General features: G+C 39.7%; 1 protein-coding gene across 2 annotated transcripts in view; it reads left to right on the forward strand.

The window, feature by feature from the left end:
* SERGEF (secretion regulating guanine nucleotide exchange factor) overlaps window positions 1-18,116 on the forward strand; it is a 176,785-nt gene that overhangs the window by 144,734 nt on the left and 13,935 nt on the right. The window contains exon 10 of one of the 2 annotated variants that reach the window (XM_042445842.1): window positions 11,485-11,560. The exons of the other annotated variant lie outside the window; for it this stretch is intronic. Coding sequence (XP_042301776.1) covers window positions 11,485-11,560 — 76 coding nt within the window. The remainder of the gene's footprint in view (window positions 1-11,484; window positions 11,561-18,116) is intronic. 2 annotated transcript variants of the gene reach the window in all.

The following is an 18,116-nucleotide window of genomic DNA, read 5'->3' on the forward strand; positions in this document are numbered from 1 at the left end:
AGGAGAGTAGATTTCAGTTGAATATTAGAGGAAATTTCTTGACAGTAAGAGTAGTTTGGCAATGGAGCCAATTGCCTGGAGATGTGGTGGGGTCTCCTTCTCTGGACATCTTCAAAAAGAATCTGGGCAGCTACTTACAGGGATGGTTTAGCGGGAGATCCTGCATTGAGGATCTTTATGATTCTATATGTGCCAGCCTACAACAGAAGGTAATCAACAGCTGCCCCCAGAATCCCTTACTGAGCATTCATGAACAATAAAACAAATAAGAAAAAGGAGAGGAGATTAACCCATTTCACCAGCTACCCCAGTATGCTAAGAAAGGAGGGGTGTAGAAGTTTGGCCACCAAACTGGAAATTATAAGAAAAGTGCATACTGGGAAAAGAAAGAGTCCTCCCTGGATACATTTTAGAAGAACTTTTCAAATGTTCTTTAGAAGGTTCAAAATGTGTTTGTTCATTGGGGCTTACCTGACCTGGTTGCTTCATTTCATATATTCATGTTGTTAGTTTTGAAATAAAAGCACGCTGAAACATATTCACTTGCTCTTCTTATCTCTTTTCTTTCTGAGTTATTTCTGCCCCTGAAATCAAATGTTCTTTTAAAGTAGTAATGTTCACAAATATATCTGCTTTGTTAACTGAGATATACTTGTAATCTCCCCCTCTGAATTTGTGAACATTTTTTTTAAAACAGTGGGCAGGGACCCCAGAACTGTGTTTTTTGGGGGGAGGGAAGGAAAGCTGGCATTATGAATTTTGTGTACCTGTATAAGAAACAAAAATACAGTCAGTAGTAATAGTAGTAGTAATAATACCACCACCACCAAGTAAGGCAGTTAACAATATGACTACAGGGAAGACAATGTTGTTGTTGTTCCATGCCTTCAAGTTATTTCCAACTTATGGCGACCCTAAGGTGAAACTATCATAGGGTTTACTTGGCAAGATTTGTTCAGAGGTTTGCCATTGCCTTTCCCTGAGGCTGAGAGCATGAGACTAGTCCAAAGTTTTTATTGCTGAACTGGGAATAAATCTCTGGTCTCCAGAGACAATGACAAAATAGTAAATCAAATATTATACCATTATTTAAAGCATAAAGGTAATATATCCAGGAAAGGGGAAAATATACAAGGCCTTATTAAATAAATGCAAGATGTCTATAAATTAGGATAGTTCTGACTGATAGTTCTTCAAGGGCTCAACTACAGAAGAGTTTTGGTGGTCATGATTCTTGGTGCCTTATCATTTCAGAGGGCTCAACCCCCCACCATCCCAGCCTTAGATGGGCTTAAGCCCCTGCCCTTGTTCCAGAGCCAGTAACAATGGGGAGGTATCCATACTCTTGCTGATCCTCTCAGTCAGATTGTTCTCTTTATTTAATGGTGTTGTGCCACAATAAGTAGTTCTTTAAAGCGTCTTTTCTGTTTAATTGGGGCAGATCATAAATTATGTTTTCTTCTAGCACTCAAAGAGAGCTTATCATCACAACACTCCCCTTCTCGCTCCCTGAAGAACTTTTAACCTGGTTTGATAAAAGCAAACTGCCAGCTTGATTTACTGTGAATATAGTCATTTTAGTCTCTTTTTGTCCTCCCAGCCTGTCCCTTCTAACTCATCATATATGCCATGAGTTCATGACAAATCATGATCAGCTCACTGCACCTGTACAGACAGCCACTCTCTCTCACTAGCATTGCTCACTCATTGACGTAGTGCTATCCATTATTCATGCAGTGAAGTGCTCTAGCAGGAAGGCTCCCCCTCCTCCACCCTTTTTTGCATAGGGCAGAATTAAAACCGGTGGGTGACATGAGCATCTCTGCTATCTGCCTTTGCCTTTGCCTTCAGCTGAAGCACATACAAAGCAGTGGAGTTTTCCATCCACAAAAGGCCATTTAAAGCTGGAACAAAGCAAAGCATGCAATTTTCCTCTTGATCTGGAGTTCTCAGTAATGTTCAATAGCTATTTCAACACAAGTGATCCACAAAATAGACAAGGGGGATTACGTGTTGTGAGTTAATTTGTCCAGATCAGGGACATCTTTTCTAACCGCAGCATATTAGCTAATTTAATTTTTTCTTCTTCAGCAATATGCTTGTCAGATGAATAAAATACACAAAAGACATTTTTAAACTGTTAAGAAATGAAGTGTCTCTCCTAAGTGGACATTCTAAAGTGGGGATCAAGAGGCCATTACCTGAGTAGCCCAAGTCAGTTAAAGCATCTTTTTAGAGGAATATATATAGAACTATCACCATTATAAAGTTTAATTTTCAAACACTTTATGTATCACTTTTTGGGTATACAATCTCTTGAAGCTGTTTACATGATGATGTTGTGCATAAAACAAAAACAAAAAAATAGAGCCCAAAATAGAACCCAAAATAGTCTCCCCCAAACTTCCAGTTTATGGAAGAAAATAAGTAAGTGTGGCCAATGTTGTGGTAGACATCCTCCATGGCTGTTAACCCCTGTTTAAGACAATTGGATACAAAAGTACCCACTCTGGTACCTTTCCCAGAAGGAGCATCTTTAAAACTAGGCAAAATTTGGAATATACTTTTAGGTTAAGAGAAACTTTCCTGAGAATTTGCCAATTGGTTGTCTTGTTCAAGGTGGCTTGGATTATTACTTCATTTCTTGGAGAAGCATGTATAACTTCATGCCAACCAGCTGGTTGGCTCATGATTGATTTTATGATTCGTGATGGACAACATTGGGCTAATAAGTTGTTGCCTATAGTATGACGTGTCCCATAAGAATTCCCTTCTCATTCCTTCTTCTTCTAGGAAAAATGAACACAGAAAAGCAAGAGTGTAGAAAAACTCACACAGAGTATGGGGATCTACAGTAAATGAGGAAAGTGGGGATGAAGCATTGTGGAGAGAGGGAAATAGAGAGAGAAAGAGAGAGATGTACATGTAAAAGGGTGCATGGGGAGAAAGGAAAGGGGGCATAGAAGACAGAAAGACCTTTCCCTTTCTCTAAGACTGTTTTATCATGTCTTCTGCCACATGTATTGAAAATTTCTCTGCTGCTCCAATGCGAGGGAAACAGGCTTGCTGGGAATTTCAGAACTAGCTATCATCACAACTTCTTCCCATCAAAAAAGAAGGCAAGCTAGTTTGGAGCTGTCATACTAGTTTATCTTCTTTTTGATGGGAAGAAATTGTGATGATGGCTAGTTTTGCCACAATCCAGCCTAGCATCTGCCATGAAGGTCAGTTACAGGGGTTTAAGGTTGGATATCTTCCCATCCTAAACCTGCAACTCTGTTAGCTGGAGCAGATAGCTCATGAATGGGGAGCAGGAGATAGACTCAGAGCATTGGCTTTTATCACTGCCTTTCATTGCAGCTTTTCAGGCAAGCCAGGGTTGAATGCAAGTATAGGTACACCTGGGGAGGGGAAAAGATGAGATCAAAAAAAGGAGTGAAGTAGTCATTTTGAACCTATGGAAGTCAGGCAGGAGGTGTAATCTTACATTTCGCTTTCCATAGTGAGCTACCCTGTGTACAAATACAGTATATGTGTTCTCTCTTTTGCTTTCCCCTTTCGATTTCATGTGTTTTGTCCTAAAGTGAAAAAATGAGAGAAAAAATTCATGAAGGATTATTTGTCCACAGCGCAGACGCCCCCCCCCCAAAAAATGGGGGGGGGGGAGAGGACTGTTCTAAGCAAACAGCAACAGTTGAAGGGATTGTCTCTCCCTGTCTTTTCATGAGGAAAATCCCAAGTGTCATCTCATGTAATAAAGTGGAATTGTGCCACATTACTCTGCTGTATTCGCTGCAAAAGGAAGAGAAAGATCCACTGCTGGGGAAGAATGAGAACTGCTTAGATTTCATAGAATCATAGAATTGAAAGAATTGGGCCACTGTATTATTACCATATCATAAGATAGGAGGAAGGAACAAAAACAATCTACAATCTACTTTATGCAGATGACACCATACTATTAATGGAAAATATCAGAGACTTGAAACAATTACTAAATAAAATTAAAGAGGAAAGTGCAAAGACAGGCTTACTGCTAAACATTAAGAAAAAAAATGGGAGAATCTACAAAAATTCGACCTAGATAATGAGGAAATCAAAATAGTCAAAGATTTCTTGGATCAAATATTGATCAGAATGGAGACTGTAGTCAAGAAATTAGAATGTAAATGGGGGGGGGGGGAGTGCACCTATGAAAGAACTAGATAAGCTCCTAAAATATAAAGATATATAGCTGAGCACTAAACTTGGAATCATCCAAACCATTGTATTCCCCATCACCATGTATGGATGTGACAATTGGACAGTTAAGAAATCAGACAAGTAGAAAATTGACTCATTTGAGATATGATGCTGAAGAAAAGTGCTGAGGATACCATGCCAAAAAGACAAACAAATAGGTGCTAGAACAGATCAAACCTAAACTCTTTCTGAAAGCCACAATGATGAAACTGAGGCTGTTATACTTTGCCCACGTCATGAGAAGGCTTGATTCATTAGGAAAGGCAATAACACTTCGAAAAGTAGAAGGTAGTAGAAATCGAGGAAGACCACACAACAGATGGCTGGACTCAATCAAAAAAGTCACACGCCTGAATTTGCAGGACCTAAGCAGAGCAGCGGTAGATAGGGGGACTTGGAGTTATCTCATTCACGGGGTTGCCGTGAGTTGACTTGAAGGCTGTTAACAGCAACAAATTACTTTCCTTGAGCTATATTCCTATATTCCTATTGATGCAGCCTAGAATCGCATTGGGTTTCTTAGCTGCCGCATGACATATTATTATTATTATTATTATTATTATTATTATTATTATTATTATTATTATAGGGCTGTACATTTACACAGCACTGTACATACAGTCTTTTTAATTAGATGGTTCACTGCTCTCAGGCTTATAATCTAAAAAGACACAGCACAAAACGAGAAGGGAATGGTGGTGGGGAAGGCGATCAGGTCCAGCACTTCTTCTCTCCCTCTGAGGCCTGGACCAAGGCAGATGGACTGGAGGGAGGGCTCTGCTGCTTAATCTAGGCCAGGCCTGATGGAGCTGGCCCTGCCTTTTCACTCCCTTCCAGGCTAGATGATGACAGATGCCATGGAGGGAGGGCTCTTCTTCTTCTTCAGGATAGGCCTGATGGAGATGGGCCTGCCTTTTTATTCTCTCCAGGCCAGATGGGTTTCTCTCCCCCTGGGTGATGGTGGATGGAGGGGGAGATGCTTTTCTTTCAGGCAAGGCCTGATGAAGCTGGGTTGCTCTTCTCTCCCCCTGGATGATGGTGGATGGAGGGGGGGGGGCTTCTTCCAGGCAAGGCCTGATGGAGCTGGTTGTCCTTCTCTCCCTCTGGATGATGGTGGATGGAGGGGGGCTCTTCTTTCAGGGCTGATGGAGTTGGGTTGCCCTTCTCCCCCTCTGGATGATGGTGGATGGAGGAGGGCTCTTCTTTCAGGGAAGGCCTGAGGGAGCTGGGTTGCTCTTCTTTCCCTCTGGATAATGGTGGATGGAGGGAGGGGGGGGGCTCTTATTTCAGGTAAGGCCTGATGGAGCTGGGCTGCCTTTCTCCTCTCTGGAGGATGGTGGTTGGAGGAGCTGACTCGTGTTCAGTCTGTGGTCCACTAAGATTCCTAGATCTCTTTCATATGTACTGTAGTCAACCCAGGTGTCACCCGTTCTATATCTGTGCATTTCATTTTTACTGCCCACATTTTAGAAGCCCTTGCTGAATTTTAGTAATCACAGCATTCCTTTCTTTCATTATTTCTGCATATATAATGCAGTTTGGCACTGCTTTAACTGTCATGGTCCCATCCTGTGGAATCCTGGGATTCATAGTTTGTTGTGGCATCAGAGCTCTCTGACAGAGAAGGCTAAATACCTCACAAGTCTAGGAAAACATGGGGAAACCTATAAGAAAAAGACAAGTTTTATAGCCAAGTACTGCAGACGTATACGCTATAGCCACCCACTAGCATATTCACCAAATTGCTTTCCCTTCTTTACTCATACATTATAGTGTGACTGGCCCTAGTTTATTTTGAACAGTCTTCAACCTTTCCTAAATTATGTTTGATTAAAATATTATCTTCTAAATATTGAGAATCAAGTTAATTTTTCAGAGGAAATATATGGAGGAAGTATATATATTCCTCAGTGCTTTGTAAGCCTTTTTGAGGAATCCTCTTAGGGTCTGCCTACATCAGACCCATGTGACAGACTTACTTTCCTAATAAATTAAGATATAGAAGCTTACAGTGTTTGAAGCTAAACGGCTTGATGCATTTCTCTCATCTCATTTGACTCTGAAAAATTATGTACACTCAGCAGATAGAAGTTTAAAATGCTTAATAAGATTTTTTTTCCTTTAGACATGGAAGAAAATTGGTTCTTTGGGGCATTAAAGACCCTTGATTTATGGAGAATGAATTTATGTCTTTAGGATTTCTGACTGTCTGTTTATACATTATACGAGCCTTATAAATAGACTCATGTCATGTATCTCCATTGTCTGGTTACCTTGTAACTTCTTTTATTTATTGTCTGTAGGCTGCTGTTTCCATTTTTGTACTCATTAGACAGGATTATCAAAAGGCCATTTTGTCCAAACTGCATCTCCCCATTCAGGACAATACTGTGTGTTATTAGAGGAGATGAGAACATTTGTGTCATGAACAATGACTTTAGATTATTCACTTGCTCGTGTGACAAGGCTTGTAAAGTTCACGTTGCCCGTGGTTCATCCTGTAGGCTCTGATGCATCTCAGACTAGAACAATGCCAACAAATTGGCGTCTCTTTTGATGAATATCACTGTTAGGTGCATTGCCTTAAGGTGTTTGTCAGAGCATGAGGACACTTCCCAAGTACAAATGATGTGGGAATATAAGCAGCCAAGACCAACCTGGGCAGAGATTCTTGATTTCCCTTATCTTTATTTCTTTAGCTATCTCTCACATTTAAATCTGAACTCGCAATTTGAATGCAAGCAGAGATAGTGTTATCTCAGCCGAACACTGAGTTTATTGCCCAGGTACATCTTAGCCAAAATTAACGGACCAGAAGAGAAGATCCAAAATATTTTTTCTTTTGCTGCAGCGAATTGATAGTAGGGGATATTAGCAACCCGTTACTTAAGGTCAGTTGTTGGAATTTTTCAAACAAAAAGGGGCAGTTTAATTAAATTTATTTTTTAAACTTAATTGATTGACTTGAATTGGAATTTCAGTACTGACTTAATTCCAAATGTATTAATTTTTTAAAAATTAATTAGATAATAATAATAATAATAATAATAATTTATTTTTTCTATTTCCTGCCTCTTCCTATGGATCAAGGCGGGATCACAGCAGATAAAATACATACAGAGCATATAAAATTTCCAGCGTTAAAATTCTCATAAAACTAGCCCTCATAATATAACAATATTACAATACAGCATGCCCTCAGCTTGCGCAGGGGATCCGTTCTGGACCCCCCCGCGTAAGCCAAATTCCGCGCTCGTGCATGCAGTGGCACAGTGCCCCGCACACCATGGATGCATGCCCCATTCATGCAAATGTGACACGCCGCCCCTTGCGCCTGGTGCACTCCCGCGTGGCTTTCCATATATGGTCAAAGCTGCATATAGCGCACCTGCGTATGACGCAGGTGCACTGTACAGTATAATACAATATAATTTAATGCAATACAAGGCAAATATGATAGCCGAACCAGAGTCAGGATTCATCTCTTGTATAGTCGGGAATAGGAAGAGGGATGGATATGTTGCTCATGTTGGCTCTGGTGGGAAGGCCTGCTGGAAGAGATCTGTCTTAATGGCTTTCTTAAAAGCATTCCAGATGGTAATGTGATGGATCTCCTCCTGCAGGTCATTCCAAAGTTTTGGGGCAGTCACGGTAAAAGACCTCTAGGAAGTAGATGTTAATTTAGTTTTTTGTGTCTGTAATAAAAGCTTCCCAGACATTCTGAGAGTGCGGGGCAGATTATATGAGGAGAGGCATTCCTGCACGTAACCTGAGTATAAGCCATGTAAACTTTGCTAAAGAGCTAACAAAATTTACATTTCCCAGTGGTTTCTTTAGCCAAAACTTAGTTCTCTTAGACTTTTGTAGAATTGTAAAGTCGAAGGCTTTTTCTCTGAAGATGCCAGCCACAGATGCTGGTGAAACGTCAGGAAGAAACTTTTCTGGAACATGGCCACATAGCCCGAAAAACCCACAAAAATCTTTTGTAGAATTATTTGGGATTTTTTTTGGTCCCTCGGTGTTGGGAAATGACAAGATCATAGGTCGTAAGATGCAAACCATTTGTCTTAAGGCCATAATTAGAGTATGATAAGCAGTTAATTCCAAAGTTTTAAAGGTTGAGCAGCAGCATGAGCGATACACCAACAGGATCTTTATTCTGTCCTGGTAAACCACCTTTAAAAAAACACACATGAATGCAGCAGACTGTAGGATAGAGCTTCTGGTGGAGGACATGTAATCAGTTTAGTCTCAAAGATGCTCCCCCTCTTTCCTCTTGATATTGATCAAACTAACATAGACATCTCCCTGAATTCATTTTTTTACTTACTTGGAGTGTGGCCACACTTCTTAGGTATTATTTATACAACAAACCACCTTGTACCATTTTGGTATTTTATTGTTCTGTTTTTAAAAACCAATTGAAAAATAACTATTTTACTACCGTTGAAGAATGAGGAACCATAGAGTTATTTTTAAAATTGTAACTACATTCTATTTGGAGTAATATAATGGATTCTTTTTAAAAAGTCATCTGAATTGATATGTGGAACACCTCCCTCCCACCATTTTGATCCTTGCATTTATAGAACCCTTGGTTGTATATCTGGATTTTAGAGCTGGTCTTGATGTTCATGTCAGGCTACAGAACCTGCTGTGCAAAGAAATGATGTTTTTGATTAATGGGCAAGTTTAGGAATCACAGCTGTACTTGGTATAGCTGGAGACACATTTGTAGATCTCTGCAGGAGTTCTCTTCCCTCAGCTTGTCTGGAAAATGAAAATCTGGAGGGAAGGCATTACGTAACCTCTCATGAATAGTTTGCACTGGAAATTGGTATTCCCCTTTTTAAAGAAAACATAGAGAATGGCTCAGGGCTTTATTCCACACTGTACCAATTTTAATTGGGACAGAAATAAGATGTTACATTCTTTTTTCAAAAAAAAAAAAAAAAGACCTGTAAATGATGATTAAACAACAACAACAAGTAGGGAACAATCATGATCTTGCCATTTAGTTATTTCCTGTGTTAAGTCTGCAGTCTTCTGGTCCATGGGATGGCATTCCTGATCCCAAAGGTCATAGAACAGATAATAAAACCCCATCTAAAATCACAGGTAACCTTACAAGAAAGATTAGCCTTACAAGAAAGATCAGATCTCAGATCTTTCCAAGGCTCTTCCTTTTATTTCTTTTTTTTTTTAAAAATGCTGTTACTAATTATTTCATTTATATGCCACCTTTCTCCCAGAAAGGGATACAAGGTTAACGTTATATCAGAGCCAGTGAAGTGTAGTGGTTTGAGCATTGGACTGAACTAATATTGCCAAGAAAAGCCCATAATGTTTTCTTGAGTCGCTTTAGGATTTCCATAACTTGGAAATGACTTGAAGGCACACAACAACAACAAGCCATAACATTAAAGAGTTCATTAGAGTTCCAAAAGAAGTTTCCATTCTTACTTATTATGTATGTGGCCTCAACTCGAATTTTCATACATATAATACCCCAATTGATATCTTCTCTAATGTGAATGATACTAAACTAAATGCGTGAAAAACTGCAATGCTTAACTGTATGTACAATCACATCATGCTCTTTGCTGGGCTGGATCCAAAAATTGCTTCCCAGGAGCAGAAGGGTGTCTATCTGTCAGCTTTAGTGGTGTTTCACTTTGGGGAAGAAGGAGGTAACACTGAGGGCTGAAGAGGTAGGGGGAATCTGTCAACATGGTTTTCCCCTTCTGCCAGATAGTGAATGTTGAGAACAGCTCTGCTTGGGGATGCTCCTACCAGCAGAACAAAACTCTGGCTCCAGATCCCTAGCTTCTAAAGAAATTTAATGTTTAGCTTTTCAAATAATCATATATACTATTTAGATTGTTTTAAGGATTTCCCCCAGCCTCCTCATGGCCTAGAGTAGACCCTTAGCCTTTCTTTGACCCTGGTGATGAGATTTCATGTAATCCTTTCTTTATTTCATAAAACAATGTCCCAGAAGGTTCACTGAGTTTAAGTTGTTATAGTCTTACACTTTAGACTATATTTAGAAATATTTCAGAATATGGGAAGTAGTTTACTCTGTCCACTGAGACGGAGCCATGGAATAATGGTTTTTAAAATGCAGTGTTCAGGTTAAACATACAATGTAAGGGCAGCTTCTGCCATCTCTGGGCTGCTAAGAAAAACTGTGGTGGAGTGACTTTTAAAAAAAAACCAAAACCAAAATTGGATCATCCTCAGAATTTGCTTTAGCTGTAGGATATGCTATTTTGGAAAGTGTAGTGAATTAGATGCAATGTGCTTGGATCCTTTATTTGTATGCAACAGGAAATTATTGTGTTGTTAGGCAGTACTTAATTAAGATGAGCAGATTTGTCATCTGCAGTGGCACTCCCCCTAGTAAGTAATTAATTAATGTATATCTTGGTTTTCTCTCAATATGGGATCCAATGCAGCTTAAAAGTATCGGGAGGTGGCATCCAAACCATACTGAGCACGGCATTTCCAGGCAGGTAAAGCTAAGCATGATGCACCATTTTAAAGATCAACAGGCAGGGTTGCATTTAAAGAAATGTCACATCTGCAGTAGTCCCAAATAGCATAAGCCCATTGAAATCAATGGGACAGTGATGACTAACAAATGCTACTTATTTCAATGGGTATACAGTAGTTGGGACTAACAATGGATTTTGCATTGTTATTGTTATTAAAGAATGCATTATGAATGTTGTTGCATCTATTAATTTAGCCATTGCAAATGACATTTTCTTGATGAAAAATCTACCACATAGTTTGAAATAGACAGAGCACATGAATGCATTAGCCCTAATTCTTTCCAAACTGAAGGCCAAGAGGAGTAATTATTTCATTCTGAAGATTTTAAATCCAGATATGCTTTTAAATTTGCCAAGAAAATGAATTTAGTTAAATGCAAAGGCCATGAACTAATGTTCTTCTCTGATCTGAGTAAAGGAATTTAGTTGAGAGAGTTGGAGTGTGGTACTCCTGCAACAATTGCATTCCAAATTAGTTGATGGGCTTTTGATTAAGGGTATTACTAGGATACTTATGGAGAGCTTGGCCACTGATATGTATGACAGAGACATTATGACTTTCCCATTGCCGTCCAGTGAACTTTATGGCCAAGACAGCATTTGAAATCAGGTCTTCCAGCTTCAATGACTCTCCACTTCTGAATGAGATGGCATAATACTGATCTGGTAATTATTTTGCTTCCAGCAAACCAACATCTGCTTGACCATGGGTGGCCACTTTCTCAAAGGCAGGAGTCTGTTGAGGAGCATGTTTGTACAAGGTATTAAGGTACCAAAGATTCACAAGCTGTTTAGCTATAAATTTCAGAACCTGTTTCCTGGTGGTTGATAATTTCCGATCACAACTCGATTTGAATATGCCTGCTATGGAGTCTGCTGGTAACAGTAGTTATTGTGAAGCTGCAGGAGAAAGGAAATTTCAGTCACCTACTTCCTCTTTATATTCTTTGTATAGTCTTTCTAATGTTTTTCATTTTGATTGATAGTCATAGACTTTCAGCTACCTTTCTGCACTGGGTAAAATGTAGAAGGTAAGATTTTATTGACTCTTTTCTTGGTAAATATTTTGTATCCCATACAATATAATCTTCTGATGGTTGCCCAGTATGGACTGTATTTATCCCTGCTTCTATAGTTATTAAAATAAGTTCAAAGAAGAGCTGGTGTGTGTGTGTGTGTGTGTGTGTGTGTGTGTGCTAAATGTAATTTTCAATTTCTTTGGTCAGACCTATAAAATGTCTGTATTTTTTATCAGTGAAGATGACTAGTAAATTGATTTATTAGTGTACAGAACTAACTGTGCAAATAGGTCTAGATATTTAGTTCTTTTGGATTTTGGTCTAGGTTGCCTACTTGTATATTCAAAATAGTTGGAACTGTTTTCAGAAATACTGTCATGGTCACCATTCTGAAGATCCAGCAAGGCAAATCTTTATGTTTCTTTTTATTCTGCAAAAGTCTCACTTGACAGATTATTTGCTGTCATTTTTACTTTTCATGTTTCATTTTACTCCCATTGCATGCAGTGTTTCCCTTTGGGAAGGAATCTGACTCACCTTGTGATGTCTAAATATAGAATTGTCTGAGCTGCAGGGGCATAGTAGGCATACATTTGTACAAAGCATACATGTGTTTGCCAGGTATTCCTCATTGTTACATATATTCATTCTGAAAACAAGGCTTTTTTTCCTCATTTCATTAGTCTGTGCTGAGAAGAATTCAAAATTATATTTTCAAATCACAGGCTTTAGATTAGCCACTTAGGAAAGGGAAGATTCTCTGGAAAATTAAAGCCCTTTCAATCGTGTGATTGTTACTGTTGTTTATAGCTATATTTGATCTTTTGCAGTGAAAAAGACTTGAAGACTGGTTCTTGACTTGAAATATTGTTATTTGGCAAAGATCAGGCCACACATATGTGTGCATTCATATGAATGTGCATGCTTAACTCCTCACAGACCAGGTTTATTGTCTTAGGGGTGGAATAGATGGGCAGGAAAAAGTGACTTGAACGTGCTTTTTCTGAAAGCAATTTGAAACACCACTGTTCACATCAGCTGCTCCCAAAGTGTCCTGAATACACATGGCCCAATCACATGGCATGGCATCAAGCTGCACCACGGGGTAATTTTTCTTGTCATCCCCCCACCAACCATGTGTACCACTGCACAAACTGCCTGTTGCCTAGATGGCATCCCATTGAGGGTTGCCCATTTCAACAGCAACACAGTTGCATCTGCAATCCTCCACTTGTACAGGGCATAGGAGCATCGGTGTGCCCAGTAAAACACTGGCAAAGCACAATCATGCCCCACCTAACATGCCCTCTTTACCCACTCTTCACCCCATTCCCCCTCTTGGACTATCTGGTTTGTTTATATTGTAATTACATCCACTAGAGGTGTCACACTTCCAAATTTTTGCATCACCGCCTTGACTGCTCAGGTATGCTGGCTCCATCCTTTTTAAATGCGCACCTGCACCAGTGCATTTTATATGCAACTTTAGGGTTAGGGTTAGAATAGATCACTCTGGCATCGGGGTATTTATATGTAGGGTCGAAGGTGTGCATTTTCTGGGCTAAGCTGGAATATTCTGGGTACTTTTTGCTTTGGTTTTACCCCCAGAGCGTGGTTTCAATTCAGTTTCTGCCCACGTTGGAGCTGTGTAGTATCTAAATGCCCTGCCTCCAAAGAGGTTTGAATCCATTTTATTTGGCCCGTGTGTTTCACCCCTTAGATCCCTGCTGTTGAAAATCGAAGTTCTAGGTCTGACTTTTACTGCTTTTGTTAAAACAAAAGACCCCTTCTGATGTTATGTTAGTGATGCTGGAACCCTTGCACAAGTTTCCTCTCTGTACTCTGAAGATAATTTCAGAACTTCTTTGGCTCTGTGTGCTCTAACTTCTTCCAGTGCCAACACTGTATCTCCCATAATCTGAATTAATCACATATTGGACTCTTCCTATGTAAGGTGAGTACTCATGAAATCATTCCATTGACCAGAGAAGGTTTTAATAACATATGGTGCAGGAAGGAGCTGCACAACTATGGCATACATCTTGTGAATGTAAGAACTGAAAGACATTGGCCTGATTATACTTTTGATTAGGGACTAAGAGTTCATGATTCTGGTCACTAAAGTTACTCATTTTTATTGCACGTAACTTGGAGAACAGATGGCCCAGCCATTTATAAGTACAGTGTGCCCATTCTATAAGCTTACGCTGGAGCCATGTGGTGGGAAAAAGTGGTGTGTGTGCCGTGCCGCATACACGCCCCCATTGTTTTCAATGGGGCCCAAGCATAGTTGTTTGTCCCTTACAGGGAGAGGGTGGAGTGCCGAACAGATCCCCCATGTAAGGGAAGGGCCCACTGTAATGTGTTGCATATATGAATATATTATACCTGTCAATAAATAAGATGAAAATATATATTAGCCCTTTGTATCATCATCATCATCATCATCATCATCATCATCATCATCATCATCATCAATATAATGCAATATCACCAACTTACCAAATTAAGTTAATACTTACTTTATTATTGTTTCCATAAATTTGAAATCTTGTCCATTGTACTGATCCTTCCATTCTTTTCCTTATATATTTACAAGATTTGCAGTGCATCCTCAGCATTATTTCAGTGGGGTTGTTTCCAAATATATGTTTGCAAGACTTCAGTCTAAATATTATTATTTTTACATGTGACAGCTCTAGCTTATGTTTCTAGCTAGGAATTGGTGGTTGCTACATTTACATCTAACGAGATGTCTTACTCCAAAATAATGTTGTAGTATATGTTAACAAGGATAAATCAGTGAGGGGTGCCCAGGTTTTCAGTTAAGCACGGTGGAATGAGCTGATTAACAACAACAGAAATATAAACAAAATTTATTTATAATTGGGAAATGAAGCCCAGATTCAACAAAAGTGAAGGTGTTCTCTGTTTATGAAAAGAAGCAAGACAAGCATCTGTGATCTTAATGTCTTTGTGTTTTCAAAGTTTCTACAAAAAATTACGTGTAGTCTAAATACAGGTTGTAATTTACAAAGTATTTTAAAATTATAGGGTTTTTTCCCTCCTTGGTGCACAAGGATTTTGAAATCATAATAAATTATGGTTTCTTGGTCATACATCAAAAACCCATTTGTGGATTTCTATTAATCATATGAGAGATTGGAACCATGGCATTGTTGTTAGTTGTATTTGTTATGTTTTTTTAAAAAAACTTAAACCAAAACATAAAGCATTTGCTAATGAAATTCAGTGTAACGTAAAGGGTGTGTTCTCAGGAAGTGTCTCCTGGAAGGGTAGCAGGTGCTCAGGTGGGCAAAGCTAATGTCCAAGAGATCAGCTAGAGAAGAAACCAAGCCAGTCCAGTGTCATAAACAGACAATCAGGAAGAGGAGATGTGGTGGACTCTAGATATAAAAAGAAGTCTCAGCACAGTCTTATGCTAGTCAGAGAATTAACCAAGGAGAATAATCCAAGGAATAGGCCAGAATCCAGAAATAAACAGAACAAGGGGGGGGGGGAAGCAACATAGAAGTTTTGGCAGTGTTGTTCACAGCAAAAGAATGGCCTAGGTTATGTTAATTTCCTGCTGGCTATAAATCAGCACAGCTGGCCTAATTACCTCAGTGTGCTTTTTTAAAAATGCTGGATGTGGCTTTCCTGTTTTTGCAGCTGGTATCTTCTTCTATGATGCTCAAGGAATGAAGTGGCTCAGCATCTAGCTCTTGGGTTTTTCAGGAGCCTCAGGACTGACAAGAGTTGGTCTGAGTTCCACTTTCAGCAATTCTAGGGAAGGACTGCCAGCCTCTTTTGGTTATATTGGCTTCCCTCTTCCTATTCCCATTCCTCTTTTGTAGTGGAGTTAGCTTAGAACAAGAGGGACCTTGATTTGTGTATGTGTTTATTATTAGGAGTCTTCATGGGACTTGGGTGAATAACAGATGTGGAGCATACAAGGGCACAATGTAGATATCTAGCATTTGCCAATCAAGCCCCCAAAACTACTCTCCCAGGCTCCACAAATTCTGCAAAAACTTGTTTAACATCTTGTTCATGGGGAGAGCCAATATAACCAGAGGATTCCAACAGCCCTTTCCTGGAACTGCTGAAACTTAGTGGAATGTAGACTTAGGGGCTGCACAAACAGCCCGTTCATGGGTGGCCACAAGCCCCCAACCCAGTGCAAATAGAAGCCATGAAACACGGCATCTATTTGTGCCCTAGAAAGGGTGCCATAAGGGTTGCAGCATGGCCTTATGACATCCCTTGTGTGCAGCACCGTTTGGACGCTGTGTACAGTGGACGTCATCATGGCATGCACTGTCTGAATGGGCGTGCACCAAGATGGCACCTGGGTGGTGAACTAGGGTTTCTGTGCATGGAAATGCTCAGCCCTTATCTAGCCCTAGTCCACATACAGGCCGGCATAAAGTGCTGGTCTGTGCACCCTCTAATTCTTGTAATTCCTGAAACTCCTGAAAAATAGGAGCTAAATGCAGAGCCACTTCACAAAGAGCATTGAAAACTGAAAGAGTCCTGTGATGTATTACTTTAGCATCCCTACTCCAGTGTGCTAGAACAGAAGGACACTGGTAAGACAATTAACCAGGAATACAAACTAGATCTTTCAGTCATACACCCTCATCTCCATTCCCCACCTCCTTCAGTGTTTTTCTTATAGAGAGAGTTTAGGGAGAAATGTCTCAGGTTTTGCCGACATGTTCTCCTTTGAACCAGAATTACTAATAGAACTTTAGGCAGGTTATTTATTTATTTATTATATTTATTTATTTGTATCCCGCTCTTTTCCCAGGACTGGGACTCAGATTTGGATTACTGTAACCCCACTTCAGTGAAACCTGGCTCTTCTTTTAATCTCTCTGGATCAGCCTGATTAAGTTTGAGATTTGCCCAAATATAAAGTGGATTTATAGTTGTTACCTTTTATTAACATGCAGACAAAGTATAGACCACGAAGAATCAGATTTCTAGAGAAAGCTTGAGCTAACTTGAAAATTCCTGTTTAAAGATATACATATGGGAACTAAGGGCTAATTAAGACATTAGCTGATTGTTTTGAATTCTCTTTTTGTGTGCACAGAATAGATAATTCATCATAAATACTTGAATGATCAGTATTTCTGCATTTATAGCATGGTCTTCACATAACCTTTTTGATTTAGGCTCATGTGGGTGCCTTTTTGGCATTTAACTGAGTTAGCAACTTTTACAGAGTTGTCAGCCAATGTATTCCAATAAAGTTTGATGACTTTATAAATAACAGCACTATATAGGGCTCTCAGTGAAATACCAGGTTTCAGAACAGTTTAGAAGCCATGTGACTGAGTGAATTAGTATAAAATTTTATGGAAACACTAGAAACCTTAAATGATGGCCTCTTTGATGCCCATGGTGATCTTGACATCCATTTGAATTGTAAGATAAGCATAAGACAAGTAAGGTTCCTCACAAACAACATCAAGAAGTATGCAGACAGAGGAATAATCTGAAGCTGGAGTATATTTTCTGAATTGGGACATGTATTTTCAAAGCCTAATAAACATTTTACTTTGAGTTAACGTATAATTCTAGGAACCATAGTCTGTGAGAAGGTGGGAAAGGTTCAACAAGCCCACTCACTTGGAAGTCAATCTCATTTTTAGGGCATCCTCTGGAACACACTGCCTACTGAGCTCCGTTCGGCAACCTCCCTGGCCCAATTTAAAAAGGAGCTAAAGACGTTTTTATTCAGACAGGCTTATCCTTAAGCCTGTCTGTGAGCCCTTTTGTGAAAATCCCCCCTCTGTGAAGATCTGTGAATTCCCCTCTCATAATTCCCCTGTTAGCCATCGTGAGACATCCAGATCTGGCACAGTTTATGTAATTGTATTAATGGTTTTAAAGTATTGATTGTATTGTTATTTTAAATTGTATGGATATATGTTGGGAACCGCCCTGATGCTTGCGAAGGGCGGTATATAAATAAAGTTTTATTATTATTTATTATAAACAGACCGGCGTTAATGCCCCGATGCCAGTGTCATGCCAGAAGCCCAACCGCATGGCAGGGGCTGTCATGGCACTCTGTTGGTGCAGCGTTTAGCCACACTGCACCAAAGAAGCACTGAAAAGCCACCGCCATGGCAGCAAGGGTGCCTTTTTGCCAGCACTAAAAGGAGAGGCATTTTGCCATTCTTTTTAGCACCAGCAAAGCACTGGATTGGGGCTGAGGCATATGGTTGCTGCAGCCCTGATTCGGCGAGGAAAGGGGCGGCGGGACACCGCTCCAAAAGGGTGG

The sequence above is a fragment of the Sceloporus undulatus genome, chromosome 1, assembly GCF_019175285.1.
Source record: "Sceloporus undulatus isolate JIND9_A2432 ecotype Alabama chromosome 1, SceUnd_v1.1, whole genome shotgun sequence".
NCBI lineage: Eukaryota > Metazoa > Chordata > Lepidosauria > Squamata > Phrynosomatidae > Sceloporus > Sceloporus undulatus.